Raw genomic sequence first — 21,711 nt, 5'->3', positions numbered from 1 at the left:
TCCCTCCATTATCATTTAATTTTACTAATTAAACTCATAATTCAAGAAAGGAAAGAGAACGTTTAGCAGATATAAGAAGTAATTAAGGGAATTAACTAAATTAATTAGGACCCGTTTGGCCCTAGATTTCCCAACTAATATTTGGAGAAAAATTTGGCAAATATCCCAAATTCCCAAATACTAGTTTTTCTAGTATTTGGGCCAAATCTCATTATTTGGGATCTTTTAAAAATTGAAATTTTACACCATACTTTTATCTTTTACAAAAACACTCTCTATAGTAGTTGTTTGTGTTGTATTACATAATTTTTTACGTGAACACCAAAGTAGTGATGAAATATTCAATGATTATGAAAGTGATGATATGGTTGTTGATGAAAATGATGAACAATCGGCTCAAGGTAACAAAGTCATGTGCTTTGTCTACTTCACGATGTATGGAATGATGCTTGTTGCACTCACTCCAAACTACCACATTGCTCCCGTGTCATAGACACTACTTGTTATTTGTTGCAACGAAGATTCAATTGACGTGTAATACAAACTTATGGTTAGTTTTGATAGTTTTTAAAACTTATGGGTATAAATCATATTTTTCTAAAAAAGTGAAATATTTTCCCAAATATTATGGCCAAACACATGGTGAATTTTCTAATGTATCAAGATATCTTTGAATCTGGGGTATTTATAAGCATGTTAACGTTGAAATTAAAGAGTTACTTACAAAATATAAAAATGGCATTTGCATACTTTATCTGGACCTGATAAACAAATGTTATAGTATGATTCTGATCTGATCTAGCTCATGGATACCTTTATGAATAAAAAAAAGATTGTAGTCGATTTGATAATGATGTACTAATATTGTTTTTTTCGACCCGACGAATCCCTCATAACACACTTCTTTGTTAATTTTGAAAACCAAATGGTGCCCAAGTATGCTGTAATTAGGATATATGTCATGACTCATGAATTAATGGAGTGACCCCTCCGAATGGTTTCTTTGTCTTTCTCTCTCTGTTAATTTACTATTCTCACTGCTTGTGGTTGACCAATATAATCAATACTAATGTCAATCGTACAAACTTCATATATAGTGTTTGGGCAATACAAATTTGTCTTCAAATAAATAAAGCAAAGGCTACTTTTTTTTTTTTAGCAATATAGCAGTACATGACTTGAAGTTTGGCTAAGGTGGCCCCCTATTCTGATTGAATGGAAGAGCAAACAATAAAGATGCATGTCCTATTCATGGCCCCCCCACTAATCAGATTAGGCTCAAGGGACTTTGGATCATGTGGCACAAGATGTTGTTTGGCCTTTTTAAGTTTTAACAAAATCACAAACAAACTTACTTCAATTTCTTCCTCCTTTTGAGTGGTTGTCCATTTTGATCATCTCTAAATACAAGTAACTGAAATGTTAGTTCAGCTGGTCTATCTTGTTTCAGATAAGCAATATTTGGATTTCACCTTCTACTTTCAAACAATGTGTGGACAAGCTAGTAAAGGCGGATCTAGAATTTTGATTTCTGAGTCACTAGTAAAATTTTAGTACAATATTGGGTAATAAAAAATGCTAGCTAGATTTAATATTATATTTGTCCATCCGCCACACGAGGTATAGGAGAAAAGGATGTCATTGTCCTGGAATTCCTATAGGTGAATGACTAGTGCTACTATAAGAAAATGATAATGAATCGATCGATCATTTTCACCATGCAAGAGTTCTCTGGTAAAAACACTTATGTTTTGAAAAAAACTTACTCATGCATATTGATTGTGACAAGAGACGGAGACTCACACAGCTACTTAATTTTGTAGCAGCTAGCTAGATGAGTATGTTATAAGGACCACTATAGTTCTGAACCAACATTACTAAAGCAATCAATGAATGAGAACTTTCATGATTTCAATCGACCAATAGGTGTAATTATTAGCAAGGACCACATTCACTCTTACTCCTAGTGCGCATTAATTATATTTTTTATCAATATCCACTTGACCACTTCTGCTGGTCCCTTTAAATTAGGATTGAATTTGGGCGATCGAATTAAAATTGGATGAATCAATAAATGAGTTATGGTCAACTCCTATTCTAAGTTTATATGTGTAATGATAGACTTAATATAGGTCATAACTTATAGTGCTCTTACTTTTTAAAAAGTTTTGATATAGATATGATAATATTTTGAAAGAATTTGAGCAACATAAATCATAACCGAACTTGTCCGACTTTGAGTACCCATTATTTTTTCAGTTCCTAACCTACACATCATGAGTACTACGTAGTGTAAGAAAGAATATACCATAATAAAATGGTGATTCGAATGCGTTATTTGTTGGAAAAATTACCTAAATACACAATGTATTTTATCATATTCTCTAAAATCACCCATTATTGAAAATATTAAGTACAAAAGAGTAGGGTTATGATATAATTAACTCTTAGCACTATGAGATTTGTGTTTGTTAGACATCAAGATCAAAAATATTTTTTTCATGGGTTAAGATTGGGCAACACCACACACATATTTGGGCTGCTGATTTTTGATAGGTTAACTTGGGCAATGACCCAAATCAGCCCATCATCAAAACTACTCTAATCCAAGCCCATTAAAACTTGAGTGAATTGGACGGATTGCATAGGTTTGAGTCAATTTTGCAGCCCATCCTTAAAATTCACATAAATTTGGGAAATTCCATTTTGCATGAAATTCCAGATATATATATCAGTTGCTTCAAAACGCAGTGAAAGGCTACCCTTAAGATTTCCTTTTATTTAACTGTCACTACTACACCAGACCCCATTGTTTATAAAAGAAAGTTAACAGAAGTTGCATAAAACTTTTAACAGATTCATCTCTAAATGAGTTATAGCTAAAACAATATGTTACATTAGCCATGGTCCTGTTAGAAAATTTGATCCAACTATAATTTCACACAACCAACTTGTATTACATACCTCTTACAAATCACTAACACACCAAATTGGACAATTCAAATGATACTCGAAATTTACACAAGGAATCAGCTAGACAACTTATATAGATGAGTAATTTATCCCTTGATTTGACAGAGCCCCCGAGCTTTCTTCATTGCATACAACAACAGAAGCCTCCTTCAATCCAACTAAACACTGATCTTCAACAATTTCCTTTTACATGATACCGTAAACTTCTAATGCTCCGTTACCTTTGGAGTCGTAACATGGTCTAATCGGCGGGTATTTCCTGACTCTGCATAGGGTCTGACAAATGTACGACGCCACCAGACTTCAAATGCTCTCTGAAGATTTGGACAATTATCACCAGACTTGAGGAAACTGCCTAACCAAGAAAGCAAAATGCTCTGCTGTTCCTCCAGAGGTAGTGTTAGGATTGTCCTGCCAATTCCTTCCTCCACAACCTTTCGGTCAAACGACCTGGATCCATGCTGCAACCAGCTGTAGTCATTGATCAATGGCTGTAACCATGTCTGTAACAAGAGGTTGCGTGTGTCCTTTGATGGCAGAAGCTCCCCTTTTCCTATTCCTACAAAAAGCTTTGCTGTGATGCAGCTGACGTGGTGGCGAGACACAATAGGTAGCTTAGTATGCAGAGAAGCCAATTCCTGCTGGCTAGCCCACATCACCGCAAATTCATCTGCTGCTTGCCTGTCAGTTAAAATTTCAAGCATCCAAGAGAGGTTATCAGCCTCTAGATATATCTGCTTCACTACTGGTTCTCTGCAATCAGTAGAGTTGCTGCTAAACTCGGGTTCAGCTGCTTGTTTGAACAGAATCAATATTGAATCCAGGCAACTTCTACATGAGCCATATATTATTTCATTGTAACTGTCAACTGAGCCAGAGGAACTTGGAAGACAGTTATTTTCCCTAAGAAGCTTCAGTACAACAGATTTCATTTCCCGGCGGCCTCTCTCTTCATTACTTTTGAGCACCAGCTCTAGGATATGCGAGAATGTGTCCTTGTGAGGCTTAGAAATATCAGATGACACCCTCTTTAACACAGGGGTCACCCCAATTCCCTCACTCTGCAGCCGTAGGACTGAAGAAACAACTTTCTCCTCTTCTTCTTCCCCAACCCACGGTACTGCTTCCAAATACTCTAAACATGACTGCATGCATGATTTAAATCCAAGTTGTTCCGCTACCTACAGTGTGGGTCTGAGTTAGGAATTGTTTACTATTTCGAAGATAAAACATCATTGGAATATTCAATTACCATGATCAATGAGGATATAAGAATGATTTGCATGCAAAATAAATTTGACAACCAACAAATTCAGAGGGGAATATTCACGAAACTAAAATATTGAAGCTTCAAGGATTGTGTTGTAAAGAAGTTCACAAACACTGGATAAGGTATTGGTTCAATTAAACTCCATTTAAAACGAGAATATTAATAGTAATGCAGTAACAGGCAAAGAAATTATTCCTTTTATGACATTAAGATCAGTGCAGCATTGGATGAATAAATGACCCCTACTGCAGTTTATAATTGAATGTCAAAGCATATATACACATCCTCCCAATCGATTAGTCTATCACAGAAAAACAAGACATTCAAGTTATCCAAAGTGATTTATGCAAAAACTACAAATCCTCAATTAAATGTATGTTAGTCTATAGTGCACAAAAACCAACCATATACGCAAACTCAGTCATATCTCTGTGGGAGCTTTATGAGGAAGCGTAAGAGAGTTTTTAACGCTAATTAAGACCTTCTATTGTATCTAATATATACTTAATAGCCCAGCATTTGATAAACCTATTGTAGTTGATAATTGGATTTCTAGATATATATACCTATCCATAATCAAATAGCCTATCATAGTAATTTGAGTCCAGTTCAAATTGCCTGATGTTAGTTCATACAGCAACTTCACCTCAATCAAACATCTGAGAATAGTCAACCATATTTCCTAACTCTCGGACATCTCTGTGCAAACTTTCTGAGGGTGCTTAAAAGAGTTCTCTACACTATTTAAGACCTTCCTATTAAAACCATCACTGAATTTTTAACCACAAATACAAGCAAGAACCCCATGCTTGCATTAGGGACGCCCCCCCCCCCCCCCCAACACACACACAGAAAAAGGTTTTAATAGTTCACCCTTCGTCAAACTGCAAAACATTGATCTGTTTACCCAAGAAGAAGGTTTTCATATAAACTTCATAAGTGAATCTGGCTGTAATCTGCAACCATGTCACACTTACAAAACAAGAATTGGTGTCCTGCATCAGTAAACAGGATCAGAGTACCATGCATCTGATGGAGTTGTGAGAGCGTGGAGCAGTCTAAATCTCTCTCACACCTGCAGGATGATCACACATTGCAAGAAAGCAAGAGGGAGAGAGAACTTGTCTAAAAGTTTTTCTTTCAGTATTTATTTTTTTCACTCATGTAACAAACTTAAGCGTTGAATTATCCATCAAAGTTTAACATGTCCTCCAGATATTCTGACTGTTACCCTAAAGAAATGCCTACAATTTTCTTTAGGGCTTCATTATGCTGGTAACTGAAAAGGATTCTTCTAAAAATCATCAGCATGCTAAAACTCATATCAGTATCATCTACTACCTAACATAATCAAATCTACAGTGTATATGGAATATACTGATAAGCGAGCTAGAGTTGATGTTTCCATTAATATGTATGTGACAGCTACAGTTTGAACTGAAACAAGCCACGGAACACAGAAATTGCTTTGAACAGTTTATGCCTTCATCTTTAAGCATCTTTCAATACATTTATTAATCATTCTAAGCATATGGAAGCACAGAGCTACAGCAGATATACAGCAACCTAGCATATTTGAATTACATTTACAAAATGGAAGAATGGAACTTTATGGGGAACTAATGATTTAAGTAAACTACTTGCATCAACAAAACATTAAGTAGGAGTAACATATATGCAATAGTTCTAGTGGAAACTTTCAAAGATATATATGAAGGGAAGTCCATCCCATGATATCCAAATTACCTTGATAATACGCAAAACACGAGAAACACTTTGCTTGATCAACCGCTGCTTCATTTCTTTGCAATACATGAGGCCGATGGTTTCAACACATATCTCAACATCCTCACAATCATCAATTTCAATGCAAGGAAAAACTGGCTGCCGTACTGATATTTTATTAGCAAAAAAACTGCTATTTTCTACCAGAATATTCTTGTGAACATTCAACTTCACAGTGAACCCCTGCTTTCCTAGCAAGATCACCCTAAGATCACTAGTTCCAGGTTCACCAAACTCAATCGACACTTTCCTTGGTACATTTTCAGTCTTGGACCGAGGAGTTCTCTCTGCAGGCACCGATGCAGTAACAGTGGGTGTATCAGCACTAACACCTCGTTTCTCATCAGAAACAGCACCCGACTTAGGTGCAGCACTAGCCGGTCTTTTCTCAGTTACTGAAGTTTGTTTCTTGTGAGCCGGGGTTTGAGTTGTAGGAAGAGGAGATTTGGGCTTGTTTAAAGGATTCGGTGTTTTAAGGCTCTTCTGAAACACATTGGGAGAGGGACAACACCAGAAACCCTCTGGGGTCACAGCAATTGGAACATTCCTAATTTTGGTTTGGCCTTGTTCTACCTTTGTCAGTCTAATTTCAGCCATTCTTGAAAAGACTAACTAATTCAATATATGGCATTCGCTATACGTTATCATGGGAAAGTTCTGCATTTTTTTTACTTAAGGGATGATGAAATTGAAATCAGGTTGACAACACAGAACTAAGGAACTCTTTGATCACATATCCTAATTAGGACAAAACATCAAAGAGCTAATTTTTCTTCCCCTCTGATAAAAGGATAGCTAAATAGATTGTACTCCCAACACTTAACAATAAAGAGAGAAAAAAAGCTTCTTTCTTTCTCCAAAAGGACAGCAAACAAAACAAAAGATCAAACCTTTAACAGTATAGTTGTCAAGAAACAAAGAAAGAAGAGTTGAAACTCACCACTCCCAAAGAAGTTACATAGCATGACAAAAGGGATTCTTGAAATGGAGAAAACAACAAATACTCACCTACAAACAGAGAGAGCTATCTGAGATTTTCTTGAAACCCCCAAATCTTTAATTTAAAAGTCCAAGAAGAGCCATTGAAAATGATTGAATGTAAGCTTCGATGTCAAGCATGAAGGGAACCACCAAATCAGAGATTTAACAGAGTGGAATGATGAGCTCCCCTCCTATATGTTTTTTTTTTTAGGAATTGAAAAATTGGGGTCCAAATGAATTTCAATAATAATAAATAAAAAGAAATGAGAGTTATGGCTTTTGCGCTGTGTCTTTTGCAACTTTATCACTTTGTCTCACTGATGATGTTTACTTTCTTTATTCTGTTTTTTTATGAATCTGCTTTTGTGGGTCTCACAATTTTATTTCATCTTTTTCCTCTCATACTCCCTTAAAAAACACTCTAACAAGGCATGCATTTGGGTTGTCTTCTCAAAGTCCCAATCTTGCTTTTGCTTTATTTGGTTTTTAATACTATATTTTTATTTTTCAAAAAAAACTGTTCCTGTTGCTTTTCTGGGTCTTTGCAGAATTGATTCTCCTTAAATTATTTACAAAAAAGAAGAAGAATCCATCAATTCAAGATAAGGAAATCACCATCATTTTCAAACCAAACAAAGTTTATTGAATGACAAGACTACCCTCAAAGAATCACCAAAAGTAAAGGTATAAGACCAATACCGAATGTAATAATCCAAATTTAATTTAATTTATCTGTTAGGCACTAGTCTCTACAATTCTTTTTACCTCTATAATTAATATGACCTTTGAAAATTCAAACACATTTTGAAGATATAAGAAATTTTTATTCAAGAGGCTAATTAATACTCCCTCCATTTCAAATTAATTGAATTGTTGAAGTATTTCACACCCTTTAAGAAAAGAAGATTAAGACATAAATTAGGCATAATTTTTTGCTTTTACCCTTATTAATAACTAATGAAAGGTAAAATTGGAAGAACGTTCTAAAAGTAGTCTTGAAAATTGAACAATTAAGTTAATTTGAAAAATGAAAAATGTCTCAACAATTCAATTAATTTGAAATGGAGGGAGTATGAATAAAGGACAAAATAGTAAATTTAAAATCAATCTAATAATAATTTTTTAATTATTGCATAAAATAAAAAGTACTCATTTATAGATTGGAGGGAATATTAAATTTGAAAAAAAATTGAAATTAAATCTTATTCATTATATAAAAAATCAAAATAAAAAGATAAAAACAGCAAATAATAGAGATTTTTTATTTGCTATATATGGGTGTGGGGATCGAAGTTAAGAAATAAAAAATGAAAATGGTACGACAACTTTGCCGTAGGGATAAAGGAAGAAATTAATGGATGGAACTCCAAGAAGTGGACTTACCATTAATTTTTCCTTTTATTAAAAGCATTTTTCATTCTTGACTATTAAAATTTGCATGTTTCCAAAATTTGGCACTTCTAGTGGAAACTTGTTGATAATAACTTTAGTGGTTTTGATAATTCCCCTATTTGTATCGAGTAAGTTTTGACCAAATAAAAAGGAACTTAAAGATGGTTATATAATTATTGACATTTGACAATATTTAAAATATGTATAGTACATATTTCTCTTTCAAATCCTTTCTATTTCTATTTCCATTTCCACTCACTAACTACAAAAGTGTGAAGAATAATTTGCATAAAGATGATTTTTGTCATGATTGGGATTTAGCCAACAAAACTCATTACTAGTTGACAAATTATTGACATTAAACATCACTTACTGTTTAATGTCAATTCTTTATATTATTATCATAATGCTGTGATTAATTGGTGTTTAACTGGCACTAATCCATTTCACATGTTATGAACATCTTTGAAACATGATGATATATTTATGCGACCTTTTCTTTTACTCCATGTGACAGCTAATGCCATACTTTGCGACAAGATCTGATATTTGCTTCTCAATTAGATTTAAGTTTCCTTTCAACACAATTTAATAGTCAGAAGGTCATAGTATAAATCATAATAACTTTTTTAAAAAAAAAATTGTACCTCTCATTAAATAAGACATTAGGTTACGCTTTCTCATTTGTCAAGTATACTACGAAGAATAGCATGGATTAGAAGGAAATAACATTCTGGCACAATATGTGGACATCGAATTAGTAGGTATATAATGTTTGGATTGCCTGCCCTAAAACCTGCTTTTTATTGATATTGATCTAGAATTAGCTATTACTTAAAAAAGGTTTATTATTCCTAACCAGAAATTAAACTAATCTCGAGATTCAGAAACATATCAATATGCCTAACCTTAAGGAAAAAGATCTCGTTAGTTCTACCATATATATATAAACTATAACGTCGATTTGAATTGAAAGGAAGAAGTTATTAGGACCCTTACTTTGAGAGTTGATTCGTTTCTACTTTCCTGGGATATCTTGATTATGTGCAAATTAAAGAGAAAATCAAGTCTACATCTTTATTCAACCCGAATTTAGGTGCAATTACTGATATCAAAGTAAAAGAAGGTGCATTAATACAATAAACTTTTGTTTCCATAGAATAGGAAGATAGAATAGAGGGGAAATGGGACCAAATTAAAGTAAATGTTTTAGGCTCATTGTTGCAAGTGCAATTATAGGATGTGCAAAGTGATGATGACACTATGTGTGTAATTATTATTATTAGAATTATAAGAAGAAAAGAAACACGTTCTTGTCATGAGTAGTTATAAGTAGTGTACAAAAAGAAGTCCATTATAGTAATTAGCTAGCTCTCCTTGTCACACCAATATTGGCCCCATTTTATTATATATTGGCATTTCCTATCATTCTTCTAATTCCTATATGCTCCTCCATGTGGGGTGGGAATTAATGTGGTATCTTAAAAAATCTATATGCCCCTCTAATATAAAACAGCCTTCATCGTTGTAAAATATATGGGAATGGGACTTTGTTTAAGAATCTGATCATATATTCATGTTTTTCAGGACATTCTTAATCAAAAGGTCTCGGATTCATATTCTCTTGGATACAAAATCGTTTTTGTTAGGGAGCACTTTATCCTTTTCGGTGCGAATTCGGATGGTTAACAAAAGAAACAAATAGAAAAGGCCTAAATATGCCTCAATATTATCCTACACAGTTTTAAAATATTTTCCGTTTGAGTATCTGTTCACCCAATTTAAAAATCTCGAGGTTCTTTATATTTTATTTTATTTTTGGAACAAATATATGTTGTTCTAATTTTATATATTCGATAAATAAGTAAACAAAAAGGAATTAAAGAAAATTTTGACAATTGAAGTAGTGAAAAAATGTAAATTATACTACCTGTTAACAGAAAGAAAAAAAAATTATGCTGTAGTTTGAGGCTTAACCTCCTGGCACCAGTCTGAAGGTGGTCAGGGAATTGGGCGCTCTTTATTTTGTAGTTTTGTTGATGAGTGCTAGTAATAATATTTCACAGTTGTTACAAAAAAAAAAAAAAACAGAAAAATTAAAAGGAAAGCTGGACTTTTTTTCGAAAAAAAGTAGGTTATAAGTTTAAGTTCTAGGAATATAGATGAGAGAAAGTCTAGTCGGAATGAAAGTTAGGTTAAAAAATGAAGGGAATAGTATCCATTTCTTGGAGACCTTATAACCCCGTTGAAAATTTGGCTCATTTATTTTTTCACTGATTTTCTCAATTGTTGAGAGCCCAAGAAGTACATAAAGAGCTATATCCTTATTTGTTTTCATCAATTGAAGTGGTGGTTGATGATGTGTTGGTAGTGGAAATGGTTGGTAATAGGGGTTGGTCACATTGTACCGATAATGGTGGTGGAGATGGTGATGGCAATGTCAATGGATATAATTATAATGATGGAGTAGTAGATGTGGTAGTGATTGACAGTAGTGGTTGACAGTGATGGTGATTGTCAGTGGTGGTGGTTGTAATGGTGAAATTGGTTGTCAGTGCTAATGGTGATAACTGAAGAATGTGTGGTGATTGACGATGTGTTGCTGGTGGAGGTTGTTTGTAATAGGAATTGGCTACAGTGGTGGTATTGGTTGAAAGTAATAGTGGATGTGGTGACGTTGGTGACAGTGAACATAATTATAATGTTGGAAAGGTAATACATGTGGTAGCGATTAATACAAGTGGTTAGCAATGATGATGGTTGTCAATGCCGTGGTTAGCACGTAATGGTGGTGGTGGCGGTCGGGATGATTGAGGTGGTAAGTGATGGTGCCTAATGATTGTCAATAAAGTGATTAGAGCTGTCAAAAAGGGTCGGCCCAGCCCCACCGGGCCCAAGCCTCGAGGGCCAAGGAATTTAAAGGGCTAGGGCGGGTCGGCTCTTCATTTGGTAGGGCCTGAAAATGTTCAACCCAACCCAACCCAACCCTAGAAGGGCTGGGGCGGGCTAGCCCTTCTGTTTTTCTTTTTTAATTTTTTTTTCTTTTCAAACTTATAATTCTATAACATCAAAAAAATGAAAAGATTTTCAAATCAAATATGACAAACAATGATGTTGTTTCAATAACACTAACAAAAATCTAGTGTAATTAGCATGTATCTCGCATACTGGATATGCGAGTGAGATAGGAGAGTGACAAGCAAGATAGGAGGGAGGCGAGGGCGCGAGATTTGTATATGTATCCTAGATACATGCGAATCTACTTGGATAAAGTGTATTTAGAACAAATTAACCCAATTTTGAGTCCATATATTTCGAGATACTATCTGGGTACGAAGATTTATAATATTGCAACATAGCGTGTATTCAAATAATTAGATTATATACTAGTGAGATTATTGTAAATTACTCTTAAATAAAAAGTTTTAGCCCATGGGCCTACCCCGGCCCAGCCCCGATCAAGCCTCAAGGGCCAAGGGTTTATATGGGTCGGGCTTTTAAGCCCTAGTTTTAAATGGGCTTCAAAAATCATATCTCAACCGTACCCTAATAACGGGTAGGGTTGGGTCGGCCCCATGGGCTGAGCCCATTTTGACGGCTCTAAGAGAGATGGTAAAAATAATCCACACAAAAATACCTTTTAATGATATTAAGACTTGTTCAAGATCTTAATGACTAAACTTATCTCAGACTAAATAAGTACTTAAATCTTAATGTAAACAAATACACTTAACCATTTAGGTATAAACCATTTACATTTAGACTTTCATTAAGTGCCAACAAATAAGGCCTAAAGTGATTTCTTCCCCTCTAGTCAAGCCTTAAGTTGATAGATAGATTTACTCTATACCTGAGATAATGGGAGTTAACAAGTAATCGTGAAATTTATCAAGTTTAGTTCTCCCCATAGCCATGAAAATTTTGGTGAACGTGATGCAAAAGTCCTGGTCAACATTATTTCACAATAAAATATACTACTGAGTCTGTACTTGTTTACCAATGAAAGTAGTTGGCTTAGATCATCTTTCACCCCTGGCACAACTTCAAAGGAAGAGTCAAATCTCTACCCAACATGAAAGCAGAATCATCTTCTCAAGAACCTCAGATGCACATGACATCATCAAGATGTTCTTCACTATTAATGGCTTTCCTTTTTGCTCTCTCTGCATCTTTCCAATTCAATGACCCTGGTAATTAATTACCCTTTCTTCATTTAACTATCTTTGGGATTCCTAAGTGATTTCATTTCTTTCTGTTTTTGGTTTTCAGATTGGTATTTCTGGTTTCCTCTATATGCACTGGCTTGCCTTGTCAACATGGTCAATGGATTCACAAAAATAGTCAAAATTACTCTCTTGATGGGGACCATCTTATTCCTCAAAGTTGTCGTTGAAGATGTTTGGTTTCATCAGGGAATATCTGGAATTTGGTCATTTGATATGAGGGAGAGAGTAGTGAGGGAAAAGATTGGAAGTGGACTTGTTATTCTCTCCATGTCTTTACTACTGCAAAAAGAAAACCCCAACAATACAACACTTTCAAACCATGTTGAACTTGGTAATTTTTCTACACCTCTTCCTTTGATTTGATTCTCATATGTGTGTTGAATGTTTTTAGCTTTTTATATTACTGCTTGTCCACTATGTCATGCATCTGTTTTTTGCTTGCAGGTCAGTCAATCTTGGTTGCAATAGGTTATGGCCTGTCCTTCGCGTTCTTTTTGTTCTCAAAGCCAGAAATGAAGTTCTAATCTTGCAACAATTTATAGTCCAGTGGTATCAGTATGAGTATTTCATAAGTTGGGTGCAAGTTTAATTCTCATTATTCTGTTTATCCTTCCTTTAAATCGATCCCCAGTGTAATAAATTTATTGGGAAGAAAAAAAATTACTAGCAGCAGTGTCTAGACTCAAATTCTTGCCTCTACATTTATGAGTGGAAATTTGGCCATGCATTTCTGATTGAAATTGAAGAGTGAGTGACCCCAGAAACTATAGAGAAAGAAAAAGCAAACTGGAAAAGCTACAAATCTGTGATGGTAAATTTCATTACATCACCAGAAGACGTGTGACAAAACTAGGTCACACAAACTATAAACTAAGGACAATTACAAACTTTTTGCTTCCTGCTAACACACCAGGCCTCGGGATTCCAAATCTCTACAGATCTGAATTCATAAACCTCTGAATGCACAATATATTAAGTAGAGGATTTAGTAAAGACGTCCCCTGCAATTGGAGGAGCCACACAGGCATGGAGACCCTTCTCCGGGCAATAGTTTGTATCTATAATCATAGGTCAGTTCTTCACCTGCAAGTATCTGCTCAAGGAAGTCGAGGGGGCACAATATGTCAGAGTCACGAAAAGCGAAGAGAAGGAGGGGGCACAATGTATCAGACAAAAACTCAAGACATCAGGGGATAAACCAGTCCTAGCTGAGGTCAAATCAAGTTACCCAAAAAAAATCCAGTGAAAAAAATAAGAACAAGCAGCAATCTGTTTTATTTTCATGATCTGACTGATATAATTGTGCATCGTCACTTGACCAATATTTACCAAAGAGGAGAGAGAACATACATCTCGCCTTGCATAAAAACCAACATGTGCAAGCTGATGTTCCATGCTTTCCACGAGAACTTGGTAATTCACGAGATTTGGTGAGCAACTAAAATTGCAACAAAAAAGAAACCAAAACATTTTCGTAAGAACTTAACTGAACAATCTGAAATAATATTACACATCAATTCATGATCAGCAGCAGGAAATCCAAAAAAAAAAAAAAAAACAGCTACAGTTTCACTTATCAATATTGTTTTTTTCCTTTTCTGTGTTTGTGCGTATGCTACTTTTACAGCAGAAGAGAACTAACTCCTCTTGAGTTACAAATAAGACATTTGTTAAGTGAAGGATCATTCCATTGACAAGCAGCAATCTACAGGCCACTGGAAGCCATCCTAATTTCATATGCATTCTAAGTAGGAATATTTCATCTATTAAGATTTTCATGTAGGCAGCATGGTTGTAGTACTCATTATGTCCTATGCAATCAGTACTACACCAGTATAATTGCTCTACATTCTATAAGAAAGGGCCCACCCAATAAGCTATCTTGCTTGACAAAAACAAGCAGCGAGAACTTTCTAGCAGTGGTTATGGGAAACTACTTTATAGGAAACCAAGGTGTGAATCATATGTAGAAACTCTACATAATCATCAAAAAAATAAAAGATGTAAGACACAGGACAAACTTTCACATAGTTATACAACAACAGTGTACCCAATGTAATCCCACATAGTTATATCTATTTAAATCTCTCAGCAACACCTAGGTAGGTGAGGTAGAAGCACTGAATGGCAGAAGTGAGAACAAGTTGAAGAAGCCCTTAATGATCTGTCAATAACCTACATATTTTAGAACAGATTTGGTGGAATTGAAAACAGGAATTATGCTTTGTATGCAGTTGAGTTAAGCAAATTGATCACTAGAGTGTACTGGCAAAGTAAAAAAAAAAGAACAGAAAAAGATAGTAAATCAGTCGTTGTATCTTGATTGTGACTTTTTTTCAGTATGCTGCTCCGTGGGCAAGGAGTGCCATGCACGGGTGCAGCAAAAAGACGGTATTCTTGCAGACTACTTAACAGTGTTTTTTACGTAAAAGAAGACCTTTTATCTTTATAGCAAGTTGGAGTAGAACTCAATTGAATTTTTGGCTAGTATAGGAATTTCATGCTGGCATTGTAATAATAGATTTGTTGGTTTGTCAATCTTCAGTTGATGAACTGACCATTATAAGCTTTGTTTGGCATTATAAAGGATCTTTGAGACGTGATATTTCCACATTGCCTTTACTTATACACTTCTATTGGAGCTGATGGTCCCAATATAATGCAAATTGAGGCAATTATAACCACATTGCGATTAAAGAAAATCAAGAAGAGAGCTGTAACAGTACCTGTGGTTGATATAACGGGAAATGTTTCCATAGTTAGTAGCATCGATTACATATGGAGACTGCCCTTCAATCAGTCTGCTCATATCATTGATGTAAGCATCTATCTCCAAGAAGTACCCACAACCTTCTGTGGCATACCTACTCAAATAGGTGGATCCAGATATAAATAAGGTGCAATGACATACAACAAAGAAATTTTAGCTACCAAGTAGAATGTGTTATAGACTTATAACCTATTGCGTCTTTTATTTGCTTCCTGCTCATCAAGTACCTCTCCTACATATTCACACACAAATGTACCACGAAGGATTGCTTCTCTTGCCCTGACTGCCCATCCCTGTAAGATAAAATAGTAAATAGCTGGAGAAACTAACGCCTTAATAATTTCAGACTAAAGCATTACCCTTGTCTCGGTTTTGTATATTTCTAGCTTCACACGCACTCCACTCTGTAAAACCCTATTCTGACAAGATTTACTGCACGAGCACCATTGATTGCATTCATAGACAAGGTAGCCCTCCTGAAAATCAAGTTAGACAATCAGGCACAAAATGCTAATCAAATCGAGCACACCCTACAAAATTTCTAGCATCATGTATGATGATCATACTGTAATGCTCTCTCAGCCAACACAGTTATCAGACAAATCCAGATTATTGAGCAGAAGATAGTACACAGGACATCCTTATCTGTTTAATGACAAGAGTACACAAGGCATCCTAGAGTGAGTAATTATCAGCCAAAAAAACTCCGGACTGCAAATCACAAAATTACGAAAGAAAAATCAAAGGAATGTATATTTACCTCCAACATAATCCGACCTCTCTCATCATATGGGAACCTTCCACGCATAGGCTTCCCATAAATATCCTTTGCATCCTCGTAATCATTATCAAAAAGGTAAATATGATCACAAGTTTGAGAAGAGCATGCTGAATTTGGACAAGCACACCCCAATTGGGAACTCTGCCATAAAAGGGAAAAGATGATTTAGAGAGGAGGGGAGACAGTGACTGAGGGAAAATAACAACTCAAGGTTATGAAAACCATTTGTTCCGGTGCTTCGCCAGATGAAATGGAAGTTGCATGGAATACTAGAAGTCAAAACAAGTTACCCCTATAGCAAGATCCACGGATTGATCAATCAATGATTTTGTTGCATAGGTAAAGCTCTCCCAAGGTAGAGAACTTGTGGTAATTTGGCCATTGGAGCCATCAGCAAGAATGTGGAGGGAGGCAAAAAGATTTTCTTCTACCACACAAGTTATCGGAACTGACTCCTGTCCAAAGCTTATGTCATCACACAAGAGAATAGTTTTGTCGGATGGTTCATGCTTGAACTGTTGAGAATCAATGACATAGTGACATTCATCCATAGTCCACTCACTAATAGCAGAATTTGGTGGAATACTTCCAGTTCTATTCGCTTGACCAGGAAGGGGAAGTAATGAAGATACTATGAAAGGATCATGAACAGGTCTACATCCTTTGGGGCAAATGAAACCATCTTGGTGCCAGCTTACAAGGATATTGTGCTCACTACACAATTTTGCTGCTTTGAGATACATGCGCTCTGGCAAAATTCCATATGTTGCTTCAAGTGATGCTTGGAGGCTTACTTTGCAGCAAGTAATCCGAGCTATTGATAAGATGTCTGAGTTACTTGGCCGTGGCTTTGTTCTCTTAATCTCAGCAAACAATATCTTTGCAATATCTAAGCAGTGGGGATCTGCCAGTCGACCTAGACCAGCTGCCTCGGTTGCACTAGGTTGAATCGTAGATTTTCCACTAATAATGGAGTTTGATGACAGGATGTGTTTCTTCATATTCTGAGCATTTCTGTTCCTAATCCTATATGCTACAGAGCCGATACCCTTCTTGAATTTCGGACGGCTAAGTCTTCCTGACTTCAATTTATGAGCATATAAATGGATGCCCTTCTTGGAGATATGAGAGCCAACAGGATTAGGACCCATGTGAGCAGCCTGATGATGGCGGCCTAGATCAGGTAGCAAGTCAAATTTCAGGCCACAAAATCTGCAGATGAATTTTCGGAAACCAGACTGGTTCTCTGAATTGAAATTCTGTGTCGACAAGGAGTAGCCTATATCAGGCTTCTCTGACACAACCTCACTTGCAGGAAAATGATTTTCTTGAGCAGTATGAGACCATCTAAAACTGGCAGGATGTGCGGTGAGCACGTGGGACCATAACTCCTCTGAGTTCCCAAAATTGCTAGTACACGGAATACACTGGAAAAGCATGCAATTTTCAACAAACTGTGAATGGTGCCTTTCCTGCACATGAGTTTCCAAAACTTTCTTATTAGTAAAAGAATCCAGGCAGATAGCACAAGCATAACCCCTGAACAGCCATTGAGCTTCCTTTTTGTGGTTGTCCAACCAGTGCGTGCCAAGCACTTGCTCATCTGGAAACGTCTCTGAGCAAATTTTGCACTTTATGACATCACAATGATCCTGGTCATTATCCGTAATCCTTAATAATGGAATTGGCTCTTCGATGTAAGAGGAAGCTTGTGCATTTTCAGTAGAGCTAAAGCCCCAAACACTCTTCAGCCTCTCTTTTTCAGTACAAACTAATTTCATTAAGAATTCACCAACCATTGGATCTTTAGAAGCTTCAGATATGACCCATTGGAATTGCACTTCTTTTGGAACTGGGTTTCTCAAAGAAAGTAAACTTTTGAGAAGTCTATAGAAAAGCTCACAAGCTTGATGTAAATACAATCTTTGATCCCTGGACTGGCAATCCTTCAAAAGTTCTATGAATACTTCCTTTGAAATTATCCTACTCCTGCCATTCCTCGCACGTTTAAGCCAGCTTGGTAAATGCTTCTCACAGTATAATGAATGTCGTTTTGGACTTTCTACGCAAAGCTCACTTCCATGTGGCCACAAACCAATGCAATGCATCTCAGAACCACTAGGTCTGTTCTGCAAATACTGAGGCACCTCAAGCAAGTTGTTCCTATAGAAAGATTCTCCACGAAGAACTGAGATAGGATCAACTTGGAGCGGAGCATCAAATGCTCCAGCGAGAACAATATCTTTGCAACTTGAGGTATCCAATCTAAGGACATTGTCCTCATGCTTTCGTTTATGTTTACTCTCAGGCAAAATAGAACCCAATCCTTTCTCATCTCGGGGCCTGTGTTTCTTACAGAAAGGAGAGCCGCATAAGGCGCGATGTTTACATTTAGTCCCAAGAACAGTGGTCCCTCCACACATAGGTGTTTCAACATGTGGAGATGCATCCATCCTAATTGAGCTACTGGCAAAGCGAGAGGCCAAGTGCACACAACAATAAACATCACCATCATTTGCCCATCTGACACATTGTCTTCCTTTGGATTCAATAAAAGCCATACACTGGCGATTTTTACTTCCATGATCAAAGGAATTACTTGAAACAACTCCATTTATAGGGGTCAGTTCCACATCTTTCATCTGAATGACGTCAGAATTGTCTGCTTGAACAATAATCTCTCCCCATCTATCTGCCACACTACCAGGAGAACCACTTGGAGGAGCCTCTCTAAGAGAAATGTCATCTTTTGTTAGTTCATATTCTAACAGTACATTTTTGGAAATATCATGGCCACCAAGAACACCAGCATCAAATCCAACAGGGACAGCCTGATGTGACACCTGAAATTCCACTGGCAAAGCATGTGTCTCAGCACGACGAACTTCAAGCTTGGGCCTCTTTCTGCTCTGCTGAAGCTCCATTTTCAATGGGCTGTCATTATTCGGCTGTTCAACATCTCCACTATCAGATACGGGATGTGAAACTGAAAACCATTTCATAACCTCAGATTTGCAATTCTTCCACTGAGAGTTCAGATCAAGATGTAATCCTTCATTTGGAAGTGAGTTCAACTCATCCCAAAGTATAGAATCAGCCAATTCCTGAATAGAAAGATAAAAGCTTTAGTCTGCGCCAAGATATTAATATGATGAAATTTCAAAAGACCAGTTCAGCATCTATTCAATCAAATGGGTTTTCCACTGATAAGGTAAAATGCTATTGAGAAGGTAGCAAGTGTCATCAGTGAAGCAACTGCAGACATAATCAAGGACTAACACGCACACGTCCTTCCCACTTCCCAAAGTGCCAACAGGAAGTTGGATTCTGCTTCTTGACAATGAAGCATGTTCTTATGCATCAACAACAATCATACTTTAGTCCTTGCAAAACTTCACTTTCAATGGCAGCAATCAGCTCTTAAAAGAGCAACACCCATCTCATATAACTGCCTCAGTGGTGCAGTAAAACTCCGAAGTTCCAGTTGTGTGGAAACAGAAACTCAATCATAAGAAGTCAAGTACACATATATTATAATTAATTACTCATAATTATTATTAGAAGTCATAAATTTTTACTTAAGAAAAAGATAACAAAAGAATAGCAAAACAAACAATAAAAATTTTACAACCATAGATATACAGCAGAATGGATGCATATATGAGCATCATTTAGGGATTTACCTCCTTCAGCATTTCAATTGTCTCAGCACTGTTGGCATTCTGACAGTGCTGAATCCAAGACTCCATCGAAAATGATTTTTTATACAACGGCAGTATCATCTGCATAAGTAAATGATTGTGTTATCCAGGCACAAGCAAGAATAGCATTATCCAGGCCAAGCAAGAATAAGTATAGTGCAAGCCATGAGAAGTCAAACCTTGATTACGGATACCAATTATTTGTTTCGGCTTTTTACCTTACTATACATTTCTGTCCTTTTCTTTTCTTCGTTAGAGATGATATTTGGTAAACTGAACTCATTTTACCCTCCACTTGAAAAACTTATATACAGAGTAGCATCGACAAATATACATTGTTGTATTCATTACTATACCTATCAAAGATAGTGTTAGAGTGGGTTAGAATCCCACATTGGTTGGGGAATGGACTAGAGGTGTACTTATATGGATTTGGGCAAATCCTCCCCTCATGAGCTGTTTTTGGGGTTGAGTTAGGCTCAGGTGCTATATCTTTACATAGTATCATAGCTAGGTCCATCCCCATTTGGGCTCCCGGTCCACGCTCTAATAGGGTCTAGACATGAAGGGGAGTGTTAAAGTGGGTTAGAGTCCCAAATTGGTTGGGAATGGACCAATGGGCTGCATATAAAGACTTATGTAATCCTCCCCTCAGGAGCTAGCTTTTGGCCCATGTGTCATATCTTTACAAAAAGTATTAAGTAATAACTCAAGGGATCCATTTGGAAAATCTTCATGATAAGTCGAATTAAAGCCTAAGAGCACTCCCCATTCTAGCCATACTAGAGACATGTTAAGGACGTCTGTTGACTCATTCGTTCAATAGTCAATTGTCAACATTACAGTTTGACAACACAATTTTGGCTAGTTTGAAGATTCCAAAGTATAGATGTTTTGCCAGCGACATAGGCCTACCTGGACACGACAATCTTTGGGTAGTGGTTGTTCTACTTAGCTTAAAGAACAACAGAGGGTTAGAAACAATTGACACTTTAAGATCAATAAGAAGAAGAATCCGTGTAAGATATGTTACCATTTTTAAAACAAAGAAGCAAAAGAATGGCACTGGCAAACTGCAGTGTCAAAAACAACAATGCAATTCAGGAACCAGATTTTAGTGTCGTGAACCACATCAAAGGAGAGTGCTGGAGAAAGGAAACACAAAAGAAGGGAGAGTATGCATCTTTGCGTAGCTTCAAAGACAGGAGATTTTACATCATTAAATTTCAAAAGCATCCTTCCAAGATCAGGATAGCCCTTGCAGCGGGAAACCTCCATTGCAAATTCCTTCCATACCATCACACTGCGAGCAGTCTCTTCTAGAGCCTACATGAGACAAGTAGCATCTCAACTTTAAAAAGATAATAAAAAAGTTAAAAACAAGCATGAATTTAATGTAAATGTGCGTCTCTATATGTAATATGAGCTTCAAAAGCAAACCTCGGCATGTAATTGATCAATAATATTCAGTATGCTGATAGCAAGTCTTTGCATGATAAACCGGTGACCAAGAGTCAAGTCTTTCACCGTTTTCACCCCAACTTTATGGGTTTTATATGCGATGGGATGTGGGAATTCACTAATTGGGCGAACAAGAAGCACATCAGCCCAAGAATAATTTCTGGTGCGAGGAAAGAATATCACAAGATATTTTTTCCTCTCATGCGTAGGCTTAGCTTTGAGAGTCGACAGCGGCCAATCAGCTCTTGCACATCTAATTCCTGCTTGCCACAACCCCCTCCACTACAGAATATGCAAAATCAATAAAGAATCATCAGTAAGCAATCTTATTTCTTTTTTTATTTGTTTTTTTCGGGGGGAGAGATTGGGGG

At 36.4% G+C, this 21,711-nt stretch overlaps 3 protein-coding genes across 6 annotated transcripts in view; 1 reads left to right on the top strand and 2 right to left on the bottom strand.

Annotated features, from left to right (window-relative positions):
- Positions 1–2,822: 2,822 nt before the first annotated feature.
- LOC102579245 (BTB/POZ domain-containing protein At3g50780) lies at positions 2,823–7,524 on the bottom strand. Its single transcript, XM_006338204.2, has 2 exons — positions 5,990–7,524; positions 2,823–4,154 (listed from the first exon to the last, which is right to left on the bottom strand). The coding sequence occupies exons 1-2, from the start codon at positions 6,623–6,625 to the stop codon at positions 3,180–3,182; spliced, it is 1,611 nt and encodes a 536-aa protein (XP_006338266.1). The 5' UTR covers positions 6,626–7,524; the 3' UTR covers positions 2,823–3,179.
- A 4,655-nt stretch (positions 7,525–12,179) lies between these two features.
- Positions 12,180–13,354, top strand: LOC102578353 (uncharacterized). Its single transcript, XM_006338201.2, has 3 exons — positions 12,180–12,591; positions 12,671–12,958; positions 13,072–13,354. The coding sequence occupies exons 1-3, from the start codon at positions 12,474–12,476 to the stop codon at positions 13,149–13,151; spliced, it is 486 nt and encodes a 161-aa protein (XP_006338263.1). The 5' UTR covers positions 12,180–12,473; the 3' UTR covers positions 13,152–13,354.
- Positions 13,355–13,361: 7 nt separating this feature from the next.
- The window catches only part of LOC102578684 (histone-lysine N-methyltransferase SUVR5), a 13,630-nt gene continuing 5,280 nt past the window's right edge, over positions 13,362–21,711 (bottom strand). For all 4 annotated transcript variants that reach the window (XM_015306422.1, XM_006338202.2, XM_015306423.1 and 1 more), the window contains exons 3-12: positions 21,320–21,622; positions 21,095–21,205; positions 19,862–19,960; positions 16,469–19,282; positions 16,158–16,319; positions 15,757–15,873; positions 15,587–15,690; positions 15,354–15,491; positions 13,978–14,065; positions 13,362–13,720 (exon numbers count right to left, since the gene is read on the bottom strand). In XM_015306422.1, the coding sequence (XP_015161908.1) occupies positions 13,613–13,720; positions 13,978–14,065; positions 15,354–15,491; positions 15,587–15,690; positions 15,757–15,873; positions 16,158–16,319; positions 16,469–19,282; positions 19,862–19,960; positions 21,095–21,205; positions 21,320–21,622 (4,044 nt within the window). In that variant the 3' untranslated portion in view covers positions 13,362–13,612. The remainder of the gene's footprint in view (positions 13,721–13,977; positions 14,066–15,353; positions 15,492–15,586; positions 15,691–15,756; positions 15,874–16,157; positions 16,320–16,468; positions 19,283–19,861; positions 19,961–21,094; positions 21,206–21,319; positions 21,623–21,711) is intronic.

This window comes from Solanum tuberosum, unplaced genomic scaffold (assembly GCF_000226075.1).
Source record: "Solanum tuberosum cultivar DM 1-3 516 R44 unplaced genomic scaffold, SolTub_3.0 scf00004, whole genome shotgun sequence".
Classification (NCBI taxonomy): Eukaryota; Viridiplantae; Streptophyta; class Magnoliopsida; order Solanales; family Solanaceae; genus Solanum; species Solanum tuberosum.
Note: the sequence above shows the minus strand (reverse complement) of the source record. Positions and strands in the feature narration are given on the sequence as shown.

Bases quoted from the DNA above. Each gene is read 5' to 3' on its own strand.
- LOC102579245 (XM_006338204.2), bottom strand. From the start codon at position 6,625: ATGGCTGAAATTAGACTGACAAAGGTAGAACAAGGCCAAACCAAAATT. The intron at 4,155-5,989 runs GTAATTTGGATA...CCCACACTGTAG, and splicing joins GTGTTTTGCGTATTATCAAG to GTAGCGGAACAACTTGGATT.
- LOC102578353 (XM_006338201.2), top strand. From the start codon at position 12,474: ATGAAAGCAGAATCATCTTCTCAAGAACCTCAGATGCACATGACATCA. The intron at 12,592-12,670 runs GTAATTAATTAC...TTTGGTTTTCAG, and splicing joins TTTCCAATTCAATGACCCTG to ATTGGTATTTCTGGTTTCCT. The intron at 12,959-13,071 runs GTAATTTTTCTA...TTTTGCTTGCAG, and splicing joins TTCAAACCATGTTGAACTTG to GTCAGTCAATCTTGGTTGCA.